This window comes from Sesamum indicum, linkage group LG11 (assembly GCF_026168435.1).
Source record: "Sesamum indicum cultivar Baizhima isolate 11 linkage group LG11, ASM2616843v1, whole genome shotgun sequence".
Lineage (NCBI taxonomy): Eukaryota > Viridiplantae > Streptophyta > Magnoliopsida > Lamiales > Pedaliaceae > Sesamum > Sesamum indicum.
Genome location: NC_142667.1, coordinates 706548 through 729918, shown reverse-complemented (window position 1 = coordinate 729918; position 23371 = coordinate 706548). Strand labels below are relative to the sequence as shown.

The window sequence follows — 23371 nt, the reverse complement described above, 5'->3', positions numbered from 1 at the left end:
TTGTATTTTTTGGGGAATAACGACAGAGTATTCGGTTGGCGTGTGTACACAAGCCTGAACACGATTTTGAGTTTGATAAAATTGTAAGGGCTAGATGCAGACACCCCCTAATGTATGGGGTCATTTGCACTCTGCCCCAACCTTTTTACAAATGACGCTATACACTGGGGGTATTTGCATTTAATCCTTAGAATTTTACTGAATTCGAAATCACTCCTAAGTACATGAAAATACTCAAATAAAATATTCCATCATTATTCCTTAAAATGTGTAAAATACAACAAATTCAAAAAGTTGGATGGGGAAAGCGTAAAAAAAAAAAAAAAAATGATTTGTGGGCAACGTGAGGCTGCTGTTCTCTAATAATTCTTAAGAATCCAAAACTAGATTAATATTGTACCATAATACAAGGATTAAAGAACTATGGTCTTCCTGTGGCGGAAGACTGAAGCAAGTTCAGTTCCTGTCCGAACTGCAGATGCAAAGTTGATAGAACTTAAAACAAAAGTGAGATTTTATAAACATGAACAGAATGCAATGGAAGCCGTTCGGGTAGATTGCTGAAACATCATTCGCATAACAAAGTGAAGCGTAAAAGACATACACATGACCTTTTCTACATTATTAACACCAGAAAGATGCCTCTTATGCAGAATATACGTGTAAGTAAAGCTCGACGGGAAGTTGAGATGAATACAGGAGGATTATTGGCGCCTGGCCGCATTGCATTCATTCAGTTCCAGTAATCTTCTTCTTTATTGCTTCGATGTCTGTTGCAAGTTCTTTTCTACTCGACTGCAAGAGAGAATACCACTTATCAGAAGACAGTATCTACAGGTAATGTTGTATTTCTTACACGTTCGAGGATTAGGCATTCAATGGAAGAATGTATGTCCTTGCAAAATTCGCAAAGAAACTCTTCAGACACTTTTGTTATAATAATTCTTGCTTTTATGTGTCAACTGTTAGTTATGGAGGGAAAACTTTGAAAAACTTTTGTCATACAACAAGATTACATCAATTTATACAGTAAGGTATCAGAAAGAGTCAAACAATAGGTTTTTGAACAAAAAAAGCATTTCTCCAGATGCAATAACAGGTACAAGGAGTTTCTACTCCAATTTGCTACAGGAAATGAGACGAGCTACGCCTAAGACACTCCATTGATTAGACACTTTACAAGTTACATGTAACACAGATCTCCAAGTCATTAGTTCCAGGAAGTGCAGAGTTGGTGTTACCGTATTTGTATGTCATTAAGGAGTAGACTAGAAAGTGTACCTTGAAAAGAAGGTATCGGTATACAAACCATCCTGTGTATCCAAGTCCAACCAACTCCATGATCTTCGGAAGCTGAAATAGAGATTTTATGGAAATAGTTTCTCATGTTAGTCAGAGACAACACCAATGGAAGAAGTTATTTTCGTCAGACGTGTGCTTACTGACCAGAAAATTGAAAAAAGAAAATCCACTTGATTACACATAAATGGTAATATATGACAGACGACTAATTTTTTTTCAAGAAACATACCAAAGGGACTGAGTTGATTGCACCAACGACTACTGAGGCCAACCAAACTGCTACAACTGCACCACCTCCATAAATAAGTACTGTGGACTTGTTTTCAACAGCATCCCACTATAAAACATGACAGCAAGAGATGAACCGTGCAAATAGCAAGAAAGAAAAATATTGAGTATTATAAATATAGGAAAAAAGCTTCAATTTTCCTCCACAAAATTTGAGCATAAGCACCTTTTCCTTCAGGTCTGTGAACAATTCATTAGCATCGATAGGTGTGTCCTCTGATGAAGAAGCCTTGGCCAGGAGCCGAGCAGACCTCCTGGGTGCTGTTTCAGTAGAATACCAACCAAAATAAGCACAAAAATACTAGGCAAAAGACTTTGGAGGAGAGCAAATTATTGGTTATAATTTCCGTAAGATAGGTATCATTTAGTTCATCCCAAAACCGTGACCAGAGGATTTATAAAAGAACTGACATGAATTTAAAAAGATCTGATGAGAACGCTTTATCCTTTTGCAGCAATCTATCTGAAAGAATTAATGTTGCAGTCTTTCTTAGCCGTCATTTACACCTTACATGTTTATAAAGTGAAAAGGGTTTCATAGTAAGATTTGCTATATCCAGAATAGTAAGAAGCATGTTAACGAGTGTGATTAATATAACTTATAACTCTTGCAAGAAAGTGAGAAGGAGTGATCACCCTCAAAAGTTGGGCTAACAGGGGTTATCACACGCATCATACTTCAGACCGATTATTAGTAACCTTAGCACTATCACAGTAACTCAATTCTTGAAAAATATAAATTTAACAAGAAGGTTCAAAATTTTCAGATGTTCAAGAATTCAACTTTTGCTCATTTCCCTATCCATGAGAACCAAACAAGACAATAGCGACAAATTTAAGCAAGAGTCATACTTTTCACTCATAACAGACGACCTGGCATTTCTTAAGCATCCCGGCTAGACCACAATCCAAGGCGACATAGATAGGACAAGAGAACAAGCCAAATACACTTATTCCCCTTCCTCAAGCACCAGTACTTCCTACATGACTCGAACAAAACCACTTAGATCAACTAACTATAACTTCAAATCCAATTAAATTTTTAAAGATTTTATGAACTTCCGTATTCAGTGGCTTCCCAAAAACATCTTGCCTCGCGCGCACTACTGCAAATTGCTTTAGTCACACCCAAGTATAATAGTTTCTGAAATTCTGAGTGATTGCAGCAGGCAAAATTGAACGCTTAACCCTAGTAAATCCTAAGAAGAACAAGTAACTTTAAATGACAGCATCAGATAATTATATCTCTTGTGGCCAATATGCAACACATTAATCATGTACTACATTTATACCTAACGTCATCCAAGTACAAGTCAGAACAATACAATCAAGAACTCAACTAAACAGTGAAAAATCTAAGATAGCAAAACAATAAAAGAGTTGAGAGATTATCATAATCCAGTGCAAGCCCACCATTCTACAGGTCAAAAAGCTTAACTTGCTCAATGGGATGAATTTCAAAAGTTGGGTTGGGTGGGTAGATTAATCACATAACTTAGACAAGGGGAAAATGAAAAAGATCGTACCTTTGAGCTGCTTGAATGAAATGGAGGATAGGGAAGGACGGCTAGGCAAGGGAGAGAAGACGACGGCGTGTTTGGTGGCAGGGAGGCGGTGCATCAAGACGGCGGTGGCCGCCATGGAAGTGGAAGCTGCCGCTGCCATTTCTTGGCTGACAAACCAAACAAAGGCTGCTGAAACGAAATGGGATTTGAACAAAAGATAAAATTAACAACAGTTTTGGAGTCTTCCGCGATTCTGCTTAGCCTCAGTTTCCCTATCTCTTGAGATTCAAGAAAATCCTCTCTTCTGCAAAACACATTTGAGCAAACTTTCTTGCTATCCACAATAATTTTTAGGTCAATGCTCAGATGATCTCAGCTGTTGACACGTGGAAGCTTCGGGCTTCCTAATTGGTGGATTCTCTATCTTGAAAATCTTGCTTTCCGAGAATTCCACTCTATTTGATTCCCAGTTCTTGTATTTTCTTTGTTGCCGTTGCTTTATTTTTTAATTACACTCAGATCCCTCATAAAAATATAAATTATAAAATTTTTTAAAATTATACTTTCACTCTCTCTAGAAATTCTCTATTTATACTTATTTTTTTATTAAAATTTAAATAAAAAATACTGACGTTATAAAAAAAAATATACAAATTTTCAATTTTATGTTTCATTTAATATTCTCATATATATTTTTGTCCTTATAAGTATAATACATGAGAATATTAACATGGATAAAATTAAAAATTTTATGTAATTTTATTGCTAAAGTTAATTTTTGTCCATATCCTAATAAAAGAGAGTTAAATGTAAATAATAGAATTTTGGAGGGGGTATAAATATAATCTTAGAATTTTTTAAAGAAAAGTATAATTTTGTATTTTTAGACGAGGTCTAAGTGTAATTAATTTTTGTACCCCTTCTTATCCTCAACTTCTACGTAGGAAATTCCCACCGTACCCCCAATGCTTATGAAAATTAAGAGCTTGTTTGATTGTGTTTTCAATGAGATTTTTTCCACTTTTCACTATTTGGGTAGGTGGGAATTTGTTTGGTCAAGTCATTTTTAGTGAGATTACAATCCTATTTTAATTCTCAATTTTAAATTTATATAGGTCACATGGGCTTGTCATAGTTATCTTTCTCTCACATCAAAAATACATATACCTATATTTAATATTCTCACACCTACATACCTATATTTGGAAACAACTAATCCAAATATATTCTCAATTTTTGCACAAAAATCAATAAAACATTTCTACATAATTCCAATTATTAGAAACTGAAAATAAAAATAAAAATACAACCAAACGGGCTCTTACATTTTTGTATCAAGTGTAATTAATAAACCTGAAACACTCATCAATGCCTTCAACAACTATTCTCCGTTCTTTCTTCTCTTGCCAATACACTGGAACTGGATCATACTTCTCCATTAGGTATAGTGTTTCTTACCAAAAAAGGTTAAGGTTCAACTCTTTGTCTGTTTGCTTACAAGAGCTGTTCTTGGAGAGAGCAACTGTGAACATGGCCTTATTGGAGCATTAAATAATTTAATTGAAATGATACCCACTGTGAACAACCCATTGATCAACTGAAAATGACAAGAATGTCCTGGCAAGATTTAAGGTTGTTTGGTTCTTGGTATCAAATCCCTTTGAAAGAGGCTACCTCTTGTATCATCACCGCACGCCCCCTCCCACCCCTCCTTGGCGCCGGCGCGGCAACGACCAACGCCACCTCACCCCTCTCTTTCTATATATATATATACACACACATTAATATAATATATATTTCTGTATAAGTATCTATAATTTAAAGATATCAATTTATATTTAAATATATAAAATGTACATAATTTTAAAATTATTTATATATTTAAAATAATATTGATAAATTCTGAACCATTCATTTATATGAGATGAGATCTAACGGTGGAGAGATAAAGACAACATTGTCATTTTATATTATAAAATAAAAATAACATTTATGAAGCGCACTTATAACATAAAGGGAGTGTTTTGTTATATTTTAAAAATTATGGGATTTTTTGAAAGGGTGTTTTAAATATTTTTACTAACACAAGGGGCAAATTGCAATTTACCATATAATGTTATGATTAAGATTGAATTGTAGTAACTAAGACATGTAGAAATACATTGATAAACGTTTTTCCAATTAAAGCTATCTGAAATAATAATCCCTTTATATGAAAATGTATACTTTAGTTATATCTATGCATATAAACTCTTAATGTAGACTTGCGTAGTGGTTTATTATACAAAGATCAAACACCAAAGCAACATCTCAAAAGAGGTTCTTCCGATGTAGAATTCATATACTGTGCAACGACTTAACCAAAACATATCCCACCACTTAATTTTTCTGTCATCCACAGCTCCTTAATTGCATGGAGATCGCAACAAGAATATTGAATTATTCATAGCCGGTTGATCAAGAACACAGGAAGGAGGAGTCGGAAAGCCATTCGCAAGAAGGGATCTCTGAGAAGATCACAGCAATACATCAATCCAAGATTAATCTTTTCGAACAATTTTTCATGTCAGATCATGTGTACTGTACTGATTTTTGGTGCGAAAAGGAATTCTTGATGGGTTGTAGAAGGGATTGGCTCGTTGTCTGTATCATTTTGAATGCGTGGTTATGGCAGCTTGTTCACGGGTCAGAACGCTACTACGCTAGAGATTTGTTGGATTCTTTTGTTTATGATTATGCACTCAAGAAACTCCATCGTCCACGTACTGGTAAACTGTATAATGTTGTTCTTCCTGCCAATTTCTCGGGCATGGAAGTTTCTGTTGTTCGCCTCAGAGCCCGTCGTCTATGGAAGAATGGGTCTAATTACAATTCATCATTTGCAATCCCACCATGGGTTTTGCCATGGCCCTTTACAAAGAGAGTTGATTTAGTCTATCAGAATCTAGGCAACTTGTCATCATCTTACTATAATGTTCCAAATTACACGTTTGTTGCTCCTGTCATAGGATTTCTAACCTATGATCCCAACAGAAGTTCAGCAAGTTATGGGCTGATTGAGCTTAAAGTGGTGAGTGATGATCCCATTATTGTTCGATTTCCGAATATTTCGACTCATGAAGATGGGAATGTGACAATGAAATGTGTTAGGTTTGACATAAACGGGACGTTGGAATTCAGCAACATGACGGTGAAAAGTTCGTGTATTGTGAGAAGACAGGGTCATTTCTCTGTTGTAGTCCCTTATCAGCCGAACCAGGCTATCAGGAAGAACTATTGGGTGATGGGGATTGCAGCTGGAGTTGTGGGATTAGTCTTTCTTGTTGTGATTGGTATTTTGGCATACCGATGGATTAAAGGGAAAAGGATCAAGAAAATGGAGAGAAGTTCTGAAAGAAGTGAAGGATTGGACACAATTTGGGTGGGGAGGAGCAGAATGCCTTTTGCTTCAGGTATTAGAACTCAACCAGCTATCGAGAATAGCTATCTTCCTTGACCAAGTTTTCGAGTTTCTTGCACATTCTTTCATTTATCTTTTACATGGGCTCTTTGGCAAGTTTGTACTTCTGTTTTCTCAGTTTTAGTTGAATTGGAAAAGTAGGTTCTGCTACAGTCTTGCTATTTTGATTAGTCTGTGTCTGTGGGATAATTTCTTGCAACGTTTTGTTGAATAGTCCTTCTTTGGTTCTTTCCTGAGAGAGATGTAAGGATTTTAGGGTCAAAGTATACCTTGTTAGAATGAAAGACAGAATCATCATTGTTTCAAAATAGTGCCTGCTGGTTATTTTGCTTCTGCATCGACTTAAATGTACTATGTTGTATGGTGGTTTGCAACGTAAGTTGCAGCCTTGACAAACATTTTGTATTATGTGATTGACTAGAGAACTCAACCATTCAAGCTTGTGTATATTGTGTAAGAAAGATACTATCAAGTTCAGCAAAATCTAGTAACCCTGTAATTCATATGATCTAAACATACTGTTGAAAGTTTTCTGTCCTTACATATACTGCTGAATCTGAACCTCAAACAGAAAGCACTTGTCATAGATTTTTAATCTCAGTTTATGCATATAGCCGTTTTGCATATCGGAACAAAAACATATGTCTGCATATATTATGACAGGATGGTCATTTCATTTCATTCTTCATCATATATGAGTTTCTGCTGATTATTCCCTTCAAAGTAATTACCATTATTATCTCATTTTATTGTTTGAATATCACGATACTGATTACGAGAGAATGGAGGACCAGAAGTAAGATCAACTAAGGATTGCACATGCCATAATCTTATAGCATTTTCTGCGAGATTGACTCCATGCCAGCTCACGTAATTCTGAGGATCACTGCAGGCAGAGACAGTAGCCTTCTTTCTGTTAATCTCTTTTGTGCACCTGCAGAAAGCTTCCTGGTGGAAATTTTTGGAGCCACCACCATAGTCACAGCATGCTCTGATCTCCTGCTGCATCCCTGCGAACTGCACAGAAATGGTTACATGTTAATAGGCCTAAAACTATGTTTGCAGCTTAGAATGAATGTGACGTTTCTAACCATGTTAGGTGAGGTGTTGATTAATGCTCTAGAAGAAGGGAATGAGTGTCTATGTACATTACGTTCCCATCGTGAAGATCATTTCTCGTTTTGTTGGCGTGTTTCTTTCAGTCCAGAGTTGTACTTAATTGCATTGTTGAAAGATGTCATGCATCCAGACGAGTCGATAACAAAACAGTTATACAAGGGACTTGAATCAGAACTGCTGCATAGTAGCCTATTGGAACAGGATAGAGCACCAAAAATGTGCACCCTCCTAACGAATAGAGCTTCTGCAAATTTTCAACATGGTTACTAACCACTAACAATTGAGAGAAGGCTGGGAATTTATGATCTTAATAGCAAAAAATAGTTAAACTGGCCAGCGAGTTCCGTTCACCTTGATGACATTGGTGATTCCAGCAGCAATTTTATGCTTAATCCACCTGAGCCGACTGCAGCTATAGCATGGGTGATGTTGTACTGGCCAACATACATTGTGTAGAGGGCTTAATGAATATGTCTGTTTGAGGAAGATTGGTTTGTCCTGGGAACAAACCTTCAAGTATGACAGTTAAAATTCATGATGTTATCAAGCAAAAGTTGTTACCTTCGGACAAAAATTCTTCAACTTTTGCCTTAGAAACTGCTTCTCTGGTTGATCTAAACTGCCAAATAGAAAGGGCTTGCACCAGTGACATATAAGGAAGCCTTCGGCCAGAGCACAGGTGAAGCAGATGTAGCAAAGTAGACTTGATGACTGGAGTCAGATCCAATGGACTGTAAATAAGGGCTCAAAAAAGCAATGCAGTAGCTGAGAGGCTGATTCTGGATTCTTGATCAATCCATCAGAATAGATCTTTCAACATAAATTCCAGAGAAAAATATAGAAACCCTTACCAAGAAAATTGATATACAGCCTCCCATCTGTATATTAACCAGTTGGTCTCTTGAGGTAGGTCATGCCATTGGGGGTGGCAGACATACAATCCCCCTGCATCATAATTTGAGTCCCCGAGATTGAAGATGGCTTCAAGAGCACATTTTGCATGAAACCTGAAACCAATATCAGCAATAAAACCATCCAAGAAATTGAGACTGGTTTAATGGCAAATGTTTGAGTTGAAAAGCAAGCCATTTTTGTGTGATGAAACTGGATTTTGTCATTGGTTTGAGCACAGAAACGTCGATAAGTTAGCTGATTAATAGAGGCTGTTACTCCAGGAACGACAGCAGATGGACAGTACTGATTAGGATCATGTTCAAGCCTTTCGACAAGAAATGCAAACCGGGGATCAGACAGAACGACCTAGCTGCACTTGGGGAGAAGAATTCAAAATGGTTCAATTAATGCAAGAGAATCCCAACTCCAGAAACTAAATGGTTCTGTTGAATTTACAACAGTGACGTAGTCTGCCAGTTTAGTTATTTACAAAGGCCGAAAGAAAGAGCAGAAACTTGATCTGCAGTTGCCAACTCTGGTTTCCCCAACACCTGATGACTAATGCTAATGAAAGAGCAATGCATGCTTTTTATTGCCTTTCTTGACCTAGCTAGCAATTTTTCATGTATTTTCTTGGTGCCTGTTGTATCTCAGAGGATGTCTTGATGCCACAAGTGATTTAGTTAGAGCTAACTAGAGACCAATCTTAGCTTAATGTTACCTGATTATATAGGTCAACGATTTACTCGTTGGTACTTACAGATACATATCTGGTCGGTCTTTTCAGACCTTCTCAGCCTAAGAATATTGGATCAAATATATTATTCTTGGAGTTTATGTGAGCCATTGATGATATCCGTTAATATCAAACGCGATACCATGATAATATCAATGTTTTTTTAATAGTATCCATGATAACACCTGATATTATGAATTCAAACTCATAATATTTAAAAGAAAATCTGGTAATTTAACTACTAAACCACTATACTGATGATAGATCAAAATCTTCCAACAGAGCCCCCAGAAATCCAAATATATAATTAGCCCCTATATGGAGACATGCGGTCTTATCGGGTGGTGTCCTGTGGCACGCCACTGCAAGCCAATAACTAGAGTATATATTGTTTACACCAAGCGGGTCTACAAGAATTTGCATAATAAAGCGGAGAATGTTAGCCTGTTTAGGTATTATGAGGTCGTTTTTGACAAGATATACTCAATTTTCTTGAAGACTGCATAATTATTACATCAAGATGCTATTGACTGATTGATACAATTTGACATGGTACATGGCACAAGGAAAAAACATTCCTACGGTCAGTTCACACATCCACCTGTTTTCTTGCAAGTCAGTTAGTTGAAGTGTTTACCGCCAGGCCAGCCGCCCGCAAATCCCGCTCTTGTATTTCTCTGATTAAATCCCGTCACCTTCCTCTCTTCATCTTTCCCATTTATTTTTTCGTTTTTACCCCAAATTCCACATTAACTCTCAAACCCTTCTTACAACATTCATATTTTTCCTCAAAATTCTTGAAATTCTATCCCTTCTGACCAACCCCGGAAACATCAAGAACTCTTTTAGGTTCAAGAATGCTGTAATTACGATCCAAGTGCCAGGTGTGTGTATCTTGTGTATTTATTCTGTTAGTTCAATCAATGCTTCATTAATGACTTGCTTCGATTTCACTGAATTTAATGAATTCGTGAATTTTCCAATAAAACCCGTCAATTTTCTGCAGTCATGGATCATGATTAATTGAGATTCTTGAACATTCACAATTTTTTCCCGGTAAGAACAAGAATCTAGTCCCATCGCTGGATGTATACCCGAAAAACTCTTCGATTTTCGCTCATAGTACTGTATAAATTTATACAATAGTGTACACCTTTCTGTTTCTCCGAACATTAATGATGAAATACTTCCAGAAAAGTTCGATTCGATTCTTTGTATCTTGTTTTTTGTGTTTTTAAGGATCTGGGAATCGAGACAAAAATGTGGTCTGGGCAACAAAAACCGCCTCTACAAAAGCCTCCGGGTTATAGAGAGGCCAACACTCCAGTCCCGCGTCCGCGCCCCCGGAAACCCGTAAAACTGCCGCCGTCGTTTTACCAAAACAAGCGGCGGAGCGCCTGTTGCCGCACTTGCTGCTGCTGCATTTGCATCTTCACAGTTATTCTAATCCTCGCTGTCGTCTCCGCTGGCGGCTTGTTCTACCTCTGGTTCCAGCCCCGTCTCCCGGAAATCCACTTGACATCGATCAACTTCACAAAATTTAAGGTCACCACTGTGCCTGACGGGCCGATGCTGGACTCAGAATGCAGCATAGGCGTCGAAATCAAGAACCCGAACCAGGAACTGAAAATGGTGTATGATAGAACTCAGATTTCAATAAATGCGGCTGAAGGGAATGCGAATTTGGGTCGGCAGACAGTGCCCGGATTCACTCAGAACAAGAACAATGTGACGAATTTGAAGTTCACGATGAAGGCCGAGAAGGAGCCTCTTGATAGTAAGTCTGCGGATGAATTGAAAGACGGGTTCAGGAGCAAGAGCTTGTTGGTGGATGCTGAATTGAGGACCGGGATTGGGCTGAAGGGAAGCGGATGGGCTACTAGCACAGCTCGGGTGGATGTGCTGTGTCAGGGGGTGAGATTGAGCCAGGTTCGGGACGGTGGTGAAATGCCTAAATGTCGATTCAAGATACTTAACTGGTACGTTAACTCTGTCCGAATATCTGTTTTGTTTGTCTACTGATTCATGATTTGAACGAATTAGCAAGAAACTTAGTTACAAAAGCCTGATCTAGCCGCTTGACCAGTAAGCTTGAATGATCATTTTCGTGGTTTTTGATCAACGTTACTGATATGTTTTTGTAGAGATACTGATGCATATGCGATGGGATTAGATGATGATTGTCTGATAATGATCTGCTTATAGTTGTCTGATGATCTTGACCGATAACTTTTTGGTTGCAGGGTTTACATAAACTGATGGTTTCAAGTTTCAAACTAATCATGTCCATTTGGACATGAGATTGGGATTATTACCTGCCTACAGAGGCATAAACTGGCCACGAAAAGATCTGTACAATGTTGTGGGCAAGTTTTCTGTCATCAGTTCCAGTTCTCGTCAGTTCCCAAATGCAAATTATATAGACAACATTAAATCTTGGCTTGTCTAACAATGTAATCATATTACTACTATAAGAACTGAGAGTAGTCTATATATGTCTATATATATATATATGTATCCTGTAATTGATTGATGCTTGAATGTGTTGTCTGTTGAGGAACCATCAGGTTCAGGTCCATTTCTATGAATACTAAGGGCTGCTTGGATTCCCTAATGAAATTGATATGTTGCCTTTTTCTGTTTATGGAAAAGGTGAAAATCTTGAATAAAGTTATGGTATGAACATCATGTGGTGAGCTAAATTGAGAGGCCAACCTTCTTTGTTTGTTGTCTGAAAGGCTTCCACACCAAGCATGATTGCACACATACACACATGGAAATTCTAATTTAGATGGATGGTGGTTATACCTGAATTTATACTATATAAAAAAAAAAGGCCGTCTACACTTACAAACGACGATTAATGACACGTAATATTATTTTTTTGTAAAGTCAAAAATACCACTCAACCGTAATATAACTAATTTAAGTTTATTAGCACTCATCATAGTAAATAAGAAAACAATATATGTATTTCAAAAGCTTATTTACAAATGAATTATATAGTAGTATTTATAGACCACTAAAATTATGGTTACAAACTATTCTAATAAATATTATAATTAGAAAATATCGTGTGAGATACAAAAGGGCATAAGCATTATGGGGGAATACCAAGAGGCGTATACATTCATATTACATATATTTACAATACTCCCTTTTGAATGCACACTTCTTATCATATACATCCTACCTCGTTAAAAACCTTGTCTAGAAACCTAATGGGATAAAAATCAAAGCTAAGGGAAAGAGTACAATTGTAGAATCTCCCCTTCAATTTAAGTAGATATCTTTCAAGTGTCGTATGCCAATATTATGTACAAGTTTCTTGAACTTTATTGGTAATGCCTTAGTAAATAAATCTGCTAACTTCAACTTTGCCTTTCACTTGAAACTCGTGAGTGGAGAAAAATTTTGGTGATATGTGCTTGGTTCTGTCACTTTTAATATAGTCATCCTTGATTTAAGCGATGCACGCAACATTATCTTTATATATTATTATGGGACTTTTCTCGATTGATTATAGTCTACATGATTCACGAACATAATGTATCAATGATATAAGCCACACATATTTACGCCCAACCTTGTACAACGCCATTAACTCTGCATGATTTGATGAGGTGGCTACCAAAGTCTGTTTGGTTGAACGTCATGAAATAGCAGTTCCACCATACATGAATAAATATCCAGATTGAGATATGCTTTATGTGGATCCAACAAATATCTTGCATCGGAATAGCCAACTAATTTGTACTTTGGCATCCTCATGCCATTCAAAATATAGTCACATGTCACTTATTTCATGTAAATAACATAGAATGTATTTGATACCATTCTGGTGTCTCTTTGTTGGTGTTGAACAATATCTTACTAGTAGATTAACTAAAAATGCTATATCTGGTTTGATATTATTAGTAAGATACATGAATGACCAATTGCACTGAGATATGGTACTTCTGGACATGCTGGCTGACGGAATGGATCCTTGTTAACATCGAGCGTCGAACTACCATATGTGTACTTAATGGATGAGCGTTATTCATATGAAAACACTTAAGGACCTTTTCTATATAGTTTGATTGATGAATGAAAATTCCAACCTTATTATGTAGTACCTGATGGCAACGTATCGTATTTCGGTTAACTGCTGCGATTGGGAACCAAGCTATGGCGGATTCGCAATCGTCGGAAACTGATCAATATGAAAAAGAAGTTTTATACCTTCATCCCTCAGACAATTCGAGCTTTGTGCTCGCCTCCTCACCTCTGAACGGCTCTAACTATCTAACCTAGAGTAGAGCCATTTACGTTGCTCTTGGATGCAAAATGAAGCTAGTGTTCATCGATGGAACGTTTCCTCGACCGGCGATAGGATCTGCTCTGTTTGAACAATGGCGGAGAGCGGATCTTATGGTTACTTCATGGTTATGGAACTCAATTTCTAAGGAAATCGTCGAAGGATTTATGTATGTGAGCTCTTCTCGTAAGCTTTGGCTGGAGATAGAAGCGAGATATGGACGTAGCATTGGTCCAACGATATATCATTTGCAGCGAGAGATCTCCTCAATTCCGCAAGGGGACATGGCATTAACCAGCTACTTGACGAGGTTAAAAAAAATTATGGAATGAGCTTTTTTGTCTATCACCATCACCTAAGTGTACTTGTGGAGGGTGCTCTCGTGGGATAAACAAAGCAATTGCAGAATCAAATACAGCCACACAGCTTATGCAATTCCTCATGGGGTTCCATGAGAATTTTGACAAGGAGAAGAGCCAATTACTCATGATGGACCCGTTACCTGACTTGGAGAAGGCCTTTTCCATGGTTTTTGCTGTAGAGCAGCAACGTAGTGTGCAGGTACATCTCAGTGACATTACCAACAACACAACATACCAGATTTCTTTAAGAGACAACAGAGGCTTACACAAGCAAATACAGAGGCTCACACAAGCAAATACAGAGGAGCAGATCATTGTTGGAGAAAGATAAACGGGGGATGTTTTGTTCCCATTGTCATAAAAAAGGACATTTAAAGGAGACTTGCTTTCAAATACACGGCGCACCTGAATGGTATAAGGCGTTGAATGATAAGAAAAAACAACCTACTAGAACTTGACAGATTACATTAAACTTGAGTCAGTGCTTTACATCCTAAACTTTTATGTCAATCTCCTTTCTATGAGTCAACTTTGCAATGGAAGTAACTACAGTTGTACGTTCAATCAGTTTGGGTGCGTGTTGCAGGACCAGGAGAGTAAGAGGGTGCTGGTCAAAGGAATGCTAAACAAGAGGTTGTACATAGTCAGGGGCTTTGTTTTTGGAAATTCGACTGCTTCTACCAGTTTTGTTTCTAGTTCTTGTACTGCTCTTTCTGAATGTAATGACACTATATGGCATGCTAGGTTGGGACATGCCTCTATGGCGGCAATCAAACATATTCAAGAATGCAAACTCTCGAGTGATTCATTGGATATGAAGTGTGAAGTTTGTCCTAAAGCTAAACAGTCCAGAATTCCTTTTGAGTGTAGTGATTCACACACCAATTCACCTTTTTTGAATTGGTCCATTTGGACGTTTGGGGTCCATATAAGACTTCTACCTTGACAGGTCGCAACTATGTTTTGACAGTTTTGGATGATTATAGTCGATCATTATGGACGTATCTTGTCAAACAAAAGGATCAAGTGGTCTCCACTTTACACACTTTCACAACTATGGTTGAAACACAATTTGCAGCTAAGGTTAAGGTGTTTCGTTCGGATAATGGATCCGAGTTCTTAAATATACATTGTCAAAATCTGTGCAAAAGGCTGGGAATTATACATCAGACGTCTTGCGTCTACACTCCCCAACAAAACAGGAGAATTGAGAGAAAACACAGACAATTACATAACATTGCTAGAGTATTGATGTTCCAGGCTGCTCTTCCTCTTTGGTTTTGGGGTGAATCGGTGCTAGCTACCACCTACATTATGAATAGAACCCCCACGCAAGTTCTACATTGGCGTATTCCTTTTGAATTGCTGTTTGGTACTGTGCCTACATACAGTCACCTTAAAATCTTCGGTTGTCTCTGTTTCGCAACGAATACTAACCCACACAAATCCAAGTTTCAAAAACGAGCTCACAAATGTGTTTTTCTTGGGTATTCGCTGACACAAAAAGGGTACAAAGTGTACGATCTAGAGGACCACACTTTCTTCGTTTCCAGGGACATTGTCTTCCATGAATTGGTTTTTCCTTTTGTCAAAGAACAAGCTGCAAATTCTTTTGAGTGCCCCCTTCTAACAATCACAGCAGGGGTTGATTACAGAGATGCTCTGATACCATGTAGAATTTGCAAATTGAAGAAGCAATAAAGATCAAATCTTGCCCAAGAGAATTGCCCATCAAAGGCGTACGTTCCATTTCTGTTTCTGTTACAAAAAATAGAATGAAGAAGAAGAGAACTAGTTTAAATACACAGAATTAGCGCTAAACCGTCTAACCAATCTGCTAACAACCAGTCAGCACACGTAACCCAATAGTGTAGTGAATAAATGACTAAGCAATGACTGTACAATGAGGCTGAAAAGAACTTAGAGAAAGAAGCGTGAAGGCGTCTTTGTTTCTGAAACCAAAATGCGATTATTCCTACCCGTTGTCCAACAAATTAACAGCAACTCCAGCAGCTGCAACAACTTGATCTTCAACTCTGTTGCACTGAGAATCTTCAACTCTGCTGCACTGAGAATCCATGGCAGGTAGCAATGACTGGGAAGATGATTGAATTCCAAAGTTTTTCATCTCAAACTTACTTTTTAAGTAATCAATTGCTCGTCGAATCTCTCTAGAGATCCAATGATATTCAAAATCATCAACATACACAACTATGATTACAATCCTGACTCTGTCCTCTTTATGAATAAACAGGCTTATTTGATTATGATAAAATCCTTTTTTTATTAAGTACTCACTAAGACGATTATACCACGTGCATCCTGATTGTTTAAGTCCATACAATGACCTTTTTAATTTGATGGAGTACATATGACGAGGCTTTGACTTTAATGCTTTGGGCATTTTCAATCCTTTTGGGATTCTCATGGAGATATCTATACTCATTGACCCATAAAAGTATGCAGTTACCACATCCATGAGCTGCATTTGCAATTGTTCAACTATTGATAAATTAATAAAAAATCTAAGTGTAGTTGCATCAACTACAAGTGAATACGTTTTACTATAATCAATTCCTGACTTTTGAGTAGAGACTTGGGCCACAAGTCTAGCTTTGTACCTTACAACTTCATTTCGTTCATTTCTATTTTGTATAAACACCCACTTATAGCCAATTGACTTGACACCTTTTTGGTGTTGGAGTTATAGGTCAAAATATTTCTCGCTTATTTAGTGAGACAATCTTATCTTGTATTGCCTTTTTTCAACTTTTTTAATAATTTTGGTGTCGACATTCCTCCATAGTTTGAGGAACATTTTCATTCATTATTTCGATAGCTACAGAATAGGCAAAAATCACATTCATTTCAATTTCTTTTTATACCAGCCTAAACTGTTGTCGGCATAATTAATAGACATTTCGTAACTGTCTTCAGAATCTAGTTAATTATGTTTAGAGTCTTCAACTAAAATTGCTTCAGGAATATTATCCTCAGAGACATTATTGGTGGTCACATTAGCGTCATGATTAATTGAGAATATACGCTACTTTCTCTTTCATGAATTTCATCTTTAGAGTTAAGTGGTCTACCACACTTCCGGCGTATTTGAGACTTAGATGCCGTTGATTGAGTAAGAATCGCTTCAGGGACTTCTAAACGAGCTGGAACATTTTAAGCCGAAATATGTGATTTTGGGACCCTTTTTGGTATCTATATATGCATCTTGGTAGCCTATTTGCAATATTTTGCAAATGTATTATCCGTTGAACTTCAAGTTCACTGTCATTTGTCTGCGAATCCATAAAAGTCATAGATGTTGCATTCCGTTCAATATTTTTCCTTTTATCTCCTTATCTTCTCCCCCTAACACTACGGAAGATTGTCTCATCAAAATGACAATCCAAACACCTAACAGTGAATTGATCACTGGTCATTGCTTCAAAGTATTTAATAGTTGAGATAGACTCAAAACCAATTAAAATCTCAGTCTCCTTTGTGGCCCCATTTTAATTCTTTGAGGAGGTATTAACACATACACCACACAATACAATACTTTTAAATGAGAAATATTTTGTTCTCTTCCGGAGACCAACTGTAATGAAGATCATTTCTGGTAAGCTGTCGGTCTAAGACGAATTAGAGCCGTAACATGCAAAAATGCATGCCCCATGCCCATGAAGATAGTTTTGACATCATCAACAAGGGTCTAGCTACTAATTGTAACCGCTTAATTAACGACTTTGGCAGACCGTTTTGAGTATGTACATGAGTAATTGGATGCTCCACGACTATCCCAATATTGAAAATAGTAATTGAAGGAGTTAGAAGTAAATTCTCCTGCATTATCTAACCTTATCCTTTTAATAGGATAATTGTGAAAATGAGCTTTCAATTCAACAATTTGGGCTAAAAGCATTGCAAATTCAATATTTCATGTTGAGACCAAAGTTTACATGTGCAATCAACACCATCAAGTATTTAAATGATCCACATGATGGTGTTATTGGGCCGCATATGTCTCCTTGAATTCGTTCAAGAAATATAGGAGATTCTATATTCACTTTTGTTATAGACGACTTTGTCATTAATTTTTAAAAAAAACAAGCCGAACATATATTTTACCTAGGTATCCAAGTTTATCATGCCACAAAGTAAAAATATTTTGATCAACTAACTCCGAGTTAGTAATACTATTTGTTTCAACAAAGCTTATCAATGTACCATATAAATCAGGTGTATATATTCGCATTCTTTTTAAAACTTGCTTCTGGCTAGTTTTGTATGTTGTAAGGTACATGTATTATCCGAACTGCAGGCCAAGGCAATACTTTGTCGTACTTAAGTTTTTCATCTCAATCTTACTTTTTAAGTAATCAGCTGCTTGTTGAATCTCTCCAGAGATCCAATGATATTCAAAATCATCAATATACACAGCTATGATTACAATCCTGACTCTGTCCTCTTTATGAATAAACAGTGACTTATTTGATTATGATAAAACCCTTTCTTTATTAAGTACTCACTAAGACGATTATACCACGTGCATCCTGATTGTTTAAGTCCATACAATGACCTTTTTAATTTGATGGAGTACATATGATGAGGATTTGACTTTAATGCTTTGGGCATTTTCAATCCTTTTGGGATTCTCATGCAGATATCTATACTCATTAACCCATACAAATATGTACTTACCACATCTATGAGCTGTATTTGCAGTTGTCCAACTATTGATAAATTAATTAAAAATCTAAGTGTAGTTGCATCAACTACAAGTGAATACGTTTTACTATAATCAATTCTTGACTTTTGAGTAGGGTTTTGGGCCACAAGTCTAGCTTTGTACCTTACAACTTCATTTTGTTCATTTCTCTTTTGTACAAATACCCACTTATAGCCAACTGGCTTGACACCTTTTTGGCGTTGGAGTTATAGGTCAAAATACTTCTCACTTATTTAGTGAGATAATCTTATCTTGTATTGCCTTTTTCCAACTTTTTTAATCATTTTGGTGTCGACATTCCTCCTTAGTTTGAGGATCATTTTCATTCATGAGTTCGATAGCCACAGAATAGGCAAAAATCTCATTCATTTCAATTTCTTTTTTACACCAGCCTAAACTGTTGTCAACATAATTAATAGACATTTCATAACTATCTTCAGAATCTTGTTAATTATGTTTAGAGTCTTCAAATAAAATTGCTTCTGGAATATTATCCTCAGAGACATTATTGGTGGTCACATTAGCGTCATGATTAATTGAGAATATACGCTACTTTCTCTTTCATGGATTTTATCTTTAGAGCCAAGTGGTCTACCACTATTCCGGCGTATTTGAGACTTAGATGCCGTTGATTGAGTAAGAATCGCTTCAGGGATTTCTAAACAAGCTGAAATATTTTAAGCCGAAATATGTGATTTTGGGACCCTTTTTGGTATCTATAAATGCATCTTGGTAGCCTTATTTGCAATATTTTATAAATGTATTATCCGTTGAACTTCAAGTTCACTGTCATTTGTCTGCGAATCCATAAAGTCATAGATGTTGCATTCCAGTCAATATATTTCCTTTTATCTCCTTATCTTCTCCCCCTAACACTATGGAAGATTGTCTCATCAAAATGACAATCCAAGCACCTAAAAGTGAATTGATCACTGGTCATTGGTACAAAGTACTTAATAATTGAGATAGACTCAAAATCAACATAAATTTCCAGTCTCCTTTGTGGCCCCATTTTAATTCTTTGAGGAGGTATTAACACATATACCACACAATCAAATACCTTTAAATGAGAAATATTTTGTTCTCTTCCGGAGACCAACTGTAATGAAGATCATTTATGGTAAGCTGTCGGTCTAAGACGAATTAGAGCCTCAACATGCAAAAATGCATGCCCCCATACAGATGAAGGCAGTTTTGACATCATCAACAAGGGTCTAGCTACTAATTGTAACCGCTTAACTAACGAGTTTGGCAGGCCGTTTTGAGTATGTACATGAGTAATTGGGTGCTCCATGACTATCCCAATTGATTGAAAATAGTCATTGAATTCTCCTGCATTATCTACCTTATCCTTTTAATAGGATAATCGTGAAAATGAGCTTTCAATTCAATAATTTGGGCTAAAAGTCTTACAAATGCAATATTTCATATTGAGACCAAGCTTACATGTGCAATCGACACCATAAAGTATTTAAATGATCCACATGATGGTGTTATTGTTCTGCATATGTCTCCTTGAATTTGTTCAAGAAACACAGAAGATTCTACATTCACTTTTGTTATAGATGGCTTTTTCATTAATTTTTCAAGAAAACAAGTCGAACATATATAATCACCTTTAATTTAGGTCCTTCAGTGGGCGGCTATGTGAATTTTGAATTATCCTATGCATCATTGTTTTACCTAGGTAGCCAAGTCTATCATGCCACAAAGTAAAAATATTTTGATCAACTAATTTCGGGTTAATAATACTATGTGTTTCAACAAAGCTTATGAATGTACCATATAAATCAGGTGTATATGTTCGCATTCTTTCTAAAACTTTGTGACGCCCCAAAGATTATAATATATAATTGGGGGATTAATTGATAAATTTTTATGAAACTTAGTTAATTAGTAAATAAATTATGTTCCCTAATTGGAAATTTGAAATTCTCTCGGCGAAAAGGAAAACAAAACAGAGGTAAGAATTTATATTTTAAAAATTATAATAATTTATATAATGATGTTGTTTAATTAGTCCGTTTATTAAACATTGTTTATATAAAGTGATGTACTATTTAAACGGAATAATTCGAGTTTGGCTATTTAAAATAGTATCGAATTAAATATTAAATTGGATATAAAAATAATATCGTTGGTTAGTTAGATTATTAAATTTATTATATTTGAATATTACTATAGCTAATTTATATAATTCCATCGAAATTGTTAACCAAATACGCAATTATATGTATTATTGTTCAATTAAAGAGTATAATAGCGAGAAATTTATAGAAAATTCATAGAAATATTTCGAGAATTATATTTAATAAATGGTATGTTAATAAAGAGGAAAAACGAAGATTTGTATTTCGATAGAAATGGAATATTAAAGAATTATTAGAAATTGTACGAATAATATTTAATATTATATTTAAAAGAAATTACGATATTCTCGATATATTAACTGTATGTAGTATAACTCATTATAGGATACGGGGGTAAAGTGAAAAGACCAAACCACTACCTATTGGATTAATAAAAGCGTTGTAAGGTCGAGGTAAGTAAATAATTAGTATTATCTATATATGTCTTCTTTATTTATGATTTTACTGTTATCTGAATTTGTGGTTCATGCTGATGTTGATTTATCTGAAAGTATATGAGTGATGGATGATTTGATTTGATTGACGGTATTGTGTGCGTGGAATGAGGAAATGCGTTGAAATATATGTATGCTGTTTGATATATTGTGGATGTCTGGAATGAGAATATGTTGATATATTGTTTTACGTAACTAGTTGCTTACAAGAATGGTGATATGTGGAAGTGAGGGAGTGGTGGAAATTGAATATAATTGTGGTGTGAATACCCCTTGATGTGTTGAAAAGCCTATAAGGTGAAAAGAAAGTGCTATGTGTGAAAAGAAAATGCTATGTGCGAAATGAAACAGCTATGTGTGAAATGAGATTGATGAGCCGGCTGTCAAGGGGATTCACTTAAATTTAATAATGGTGAGATTGAGTTGGCGGGAAAAACACAATATTACCTTCTGGTAAGCAAACTAGGAAAAGGAGGAAGTTTAATTGATTGTCTTATTGCATGATAACTATGTTGTGTAATAAAGATGGTTATGTGGAAGCAAATTGACTATATATTCTATGCATATTGCCTATGTATCTTGTTTGAGGTTATATTTGGTACACATATATAGATAGGACTGGTTATTTGCTTACTAAGTGACAGACTCATTCACCCTGCTAACATTTTCTTTCAGGAATAGACTATGAGGTGTCTGACTGTTGAAGAATAGGTCCACACGCTATACTCAGGCAGGTCGGGCCAGTATGCTGCTTTCTCCTCTTTGTCAGTTAGAGTACAACTCACATTTTGTTTGTATAGAGAGAATATAAGCGTACGGATTACTTGTGATTAATCACCTTGTGATGTTTGATATGTATATATAATGTTGTAGGTTGATAATACCTGCTATGACATGTTGGGATTACGTATGCAAATTGATTAGATGATTATGTGCATTTATATATATAAACACAGGGATTACTATAAGTATGACGTTTAGGGTAGATATAACCCTTGTAGCGAAGGAGGTGCTACAAACTTGCTTTTGGCTAGTTTTGTATGTTGTAAGGTACAGGTATTTGATATCATCTTTATTCATGGTTTTAATATAAAAATTATTTTGTCGAATATCCTTAAAACTCAATAACTTCCTTTGTGATTTACTAGAATATAAGGCATCATTTATGTGTAATCTTGTTCCTTCAGATAACAAGATAGTAGCTCTTCTGGAGCCTTTAATAAGATTACTAACTCCTTAAATAGTACTCACATTGGTTCTTGTCATTAACAAGCTTGAGAAAAAAACCTTATTTCTTAGAGTTGTATGCATAGTGACACTATCAACAAGACAATGCTCCTTGTTATTGAGATTTGTAATGGCTTGATCCATTCTATATTAATAAAATAGACATATCTATATATATAACAGAATGATGGTTCACTGCAATTGAGCCAATTTTGACCGAATACTAATTTCTGGTGATTTTAAATTTTTTTATTGTCAAGAAAGAATCTTATTGGTTAGAAACATCATCTACTTAAACATATTAAATATTTACTTTGTATTTATCCAAAATCTTATCTCCAAGATTATAATTGAATTTTTTAATTGTCAAAAAAATTTATTGATTAGAAATATTATCTATTTTAGATATCTTAATTATTTATTTTGTATTATCCAAAATCTTATCTCCAATATTATAATAAAAAATACAATGCCTACGCAACATTAATCAATTTTTTATTCTCCATTAAATGATCTCAAAATTTAATACTTTAAATTTTTCTTTTCTTTGCTCTTTTATGGCAGAAGTGATATTTTGTACTTTCTCTTGATATTATATTATTTGTTTTTCTTTTCATAATTTTTGAAGTTATTCCTTACTCATATATTTATGTCCATTACATTTTGATATTTATTTATATTTACATTCATATCCTATAGCTAAATTGATGCTTTCTAACAAATAAGAATTTTTTTTTTGTCAAAATACAAAATAAGTTTCAATTATATTATCGAAAACTGAAATGTTATTATAATATTGGATTGAAGATAACATTTGGGATAAATACAAAATAAATATTTAATATATTTAAAACATATGATATTTCCA

The 23371-nt window shown here is 35.6% G+C and overlaps 4 protein-coding genes across 5 annotated transcripts; 2 read left to right on the top strand and 2 right to left on the bottom strand.

The window, feature by feature from the left end:
• Positions 1-490: 490 nt before the first annotated feature.
• Positions 491-3425, bottom strand: LOC105173107 (protein CURVATURE THYLAKOID 1A, chloroplastic). Its single transcript, XM_011094757.3, has 5 exons — positions 3117-3425; positions 1757-1851; positions 1532-1639; positions 1282-1353; positions 491-795 (listed from the first exon to the last, which is right to left on the bottom strand). Exons 1-5 carry the CDS (start codon positions 3253-3255, stop codon positions 730-732), a joined length of 480 nt encoding a protein of 159 aa, XP_011093059.2. The 5' UTR covers positions 3256-3425; the 3' UTR covers positions 491-729.
• Positions 3426-5391: 1966 nt separating this feature from the next.
• On the top strand, positions 5392-9256 carry LOC105173146 (uncharacterized). Its single transcript, XM_088875724.1, has one exon. It carries the CDS (start codon positions 5659-5661, stop codon positions 6589-6591), a length of 933 nt encoding a protein of 310 aa, XP_088731850.1. The 5' UTR covers positions 5392-5658; the 3' UTR covers positions 6592-9256.
• Positions 7297-9336, bottom strand: LOC148784960 (GDSL esterase/lipase At4g01130-like). The gene is made up of 6 exons (XM_088875635.1): positions 9329-9336; positions 8613-8681; positions 8236-8405; positions 8026-8108; positions 7838-7918; positions 7297-7572 (listed from the first exon to the last, which is right to left on the bottom strand). Exons 1-6 carry the CDS (start codon positions 9334-9336, stop codon positions 7297-7299), a joined length of 687 nt encoding a protein of 228 aa, XP_088731761.1.
• Positions 9337-9760: 424 nt separating this feature from the next.
• Positions 9761-12006, top strand: LOC105173105 (Late embryogenesis abundant (LEA) hydroxyproline-rich glycoprotein family). Of its 2 annotated transcripts, XM_011094756.3 has the most exons (4): positions 9761-10188; positions 10311-10360; positions 10544-11283; positions 11548-12006. In XM_011094756.3, exons 3-4 carry the CDS (start codon positions 10565-10567, stop codon positions 11561-11563), a joined length of 735 nt encoding a protein of 244 aa, XP_011093058.1. In that variant the 5' UTR covers positions 9761-10188; positions 10311-10360; positions 10544-10564; the 3' UTR covers positions 11564-12006. The 2 variants fall into 2 exon arrangements, with proteins under 2 accessions (XP_011093058.1, XP_011093057.1); XM_011094755.3 differs by lacking the exon at positions 10311-10360 and having other exon boundaries at positions 9763-10188.
• Positions 12007-23371: the final 11365 nt, after the last annotated feature.

What these genes read in the sequence shown, in the direction of transcription:
- LOC105173107 (XM_011094757.3), bottom strand. Translation starts at nt 3,255, where the DNA reads ATGGCAGCGGCAGCTTCCACTTCCATGGCGGCCACCGCCGTCTTGATG. An exon ending in TCACAGACCTGAAGGAAAAG is followed by an intron (nt 1,640 to 1,756) that starts GTGCTTATGCTC and finishes CATGTTTTATAG; the next exon opens with TGGGATGCTGTTGAAAACAA. An exon ending in ACCGATACCTTCTTTTCAAG is followed by an intron (nt 796 to 1,281) that starts GTACACTTTCTA and finishes TCTCTCTTGCAG; the next exon opens with TCGAGTAGAAAAGAACTTGC.
- LOC105173146 (XM_088875724.1), top strand. Translation starts at nt 5,659, where the DNA reads ATGTCAGATCATGTGTACTGTACTGATTTTTGGTGCGAAAAGGAATTC.
- LOC148784960 (XM_088875635.1), bottom strand. An exon ending in GAATCACCAATGTCATCAAG is followed by an intron (nt 7,919 to 8,025) that starts GTGAACGGAACT and finishes GAAAATTTGCAG; the next exon opens with AAGCTCTATTCGTTAGGAGG. An exon ending in ATGCAGCAGTTCTGATTCAA is followed by an intron (nt 7,573 to 7,837) that starts GTCCCTTGTATA and finishes ATTTCTGTGCAG; the next exon opens with TTCGCAGGGATGCAGCAGGA.
- LOC105173105 (XM_011094756.3), top strand. Translation starts at nt 10,565, where the DNA reads ATGTGGTCTGGGCAACAAAAACCGCCTCTACAAAAGCCTCCGGGTTAT.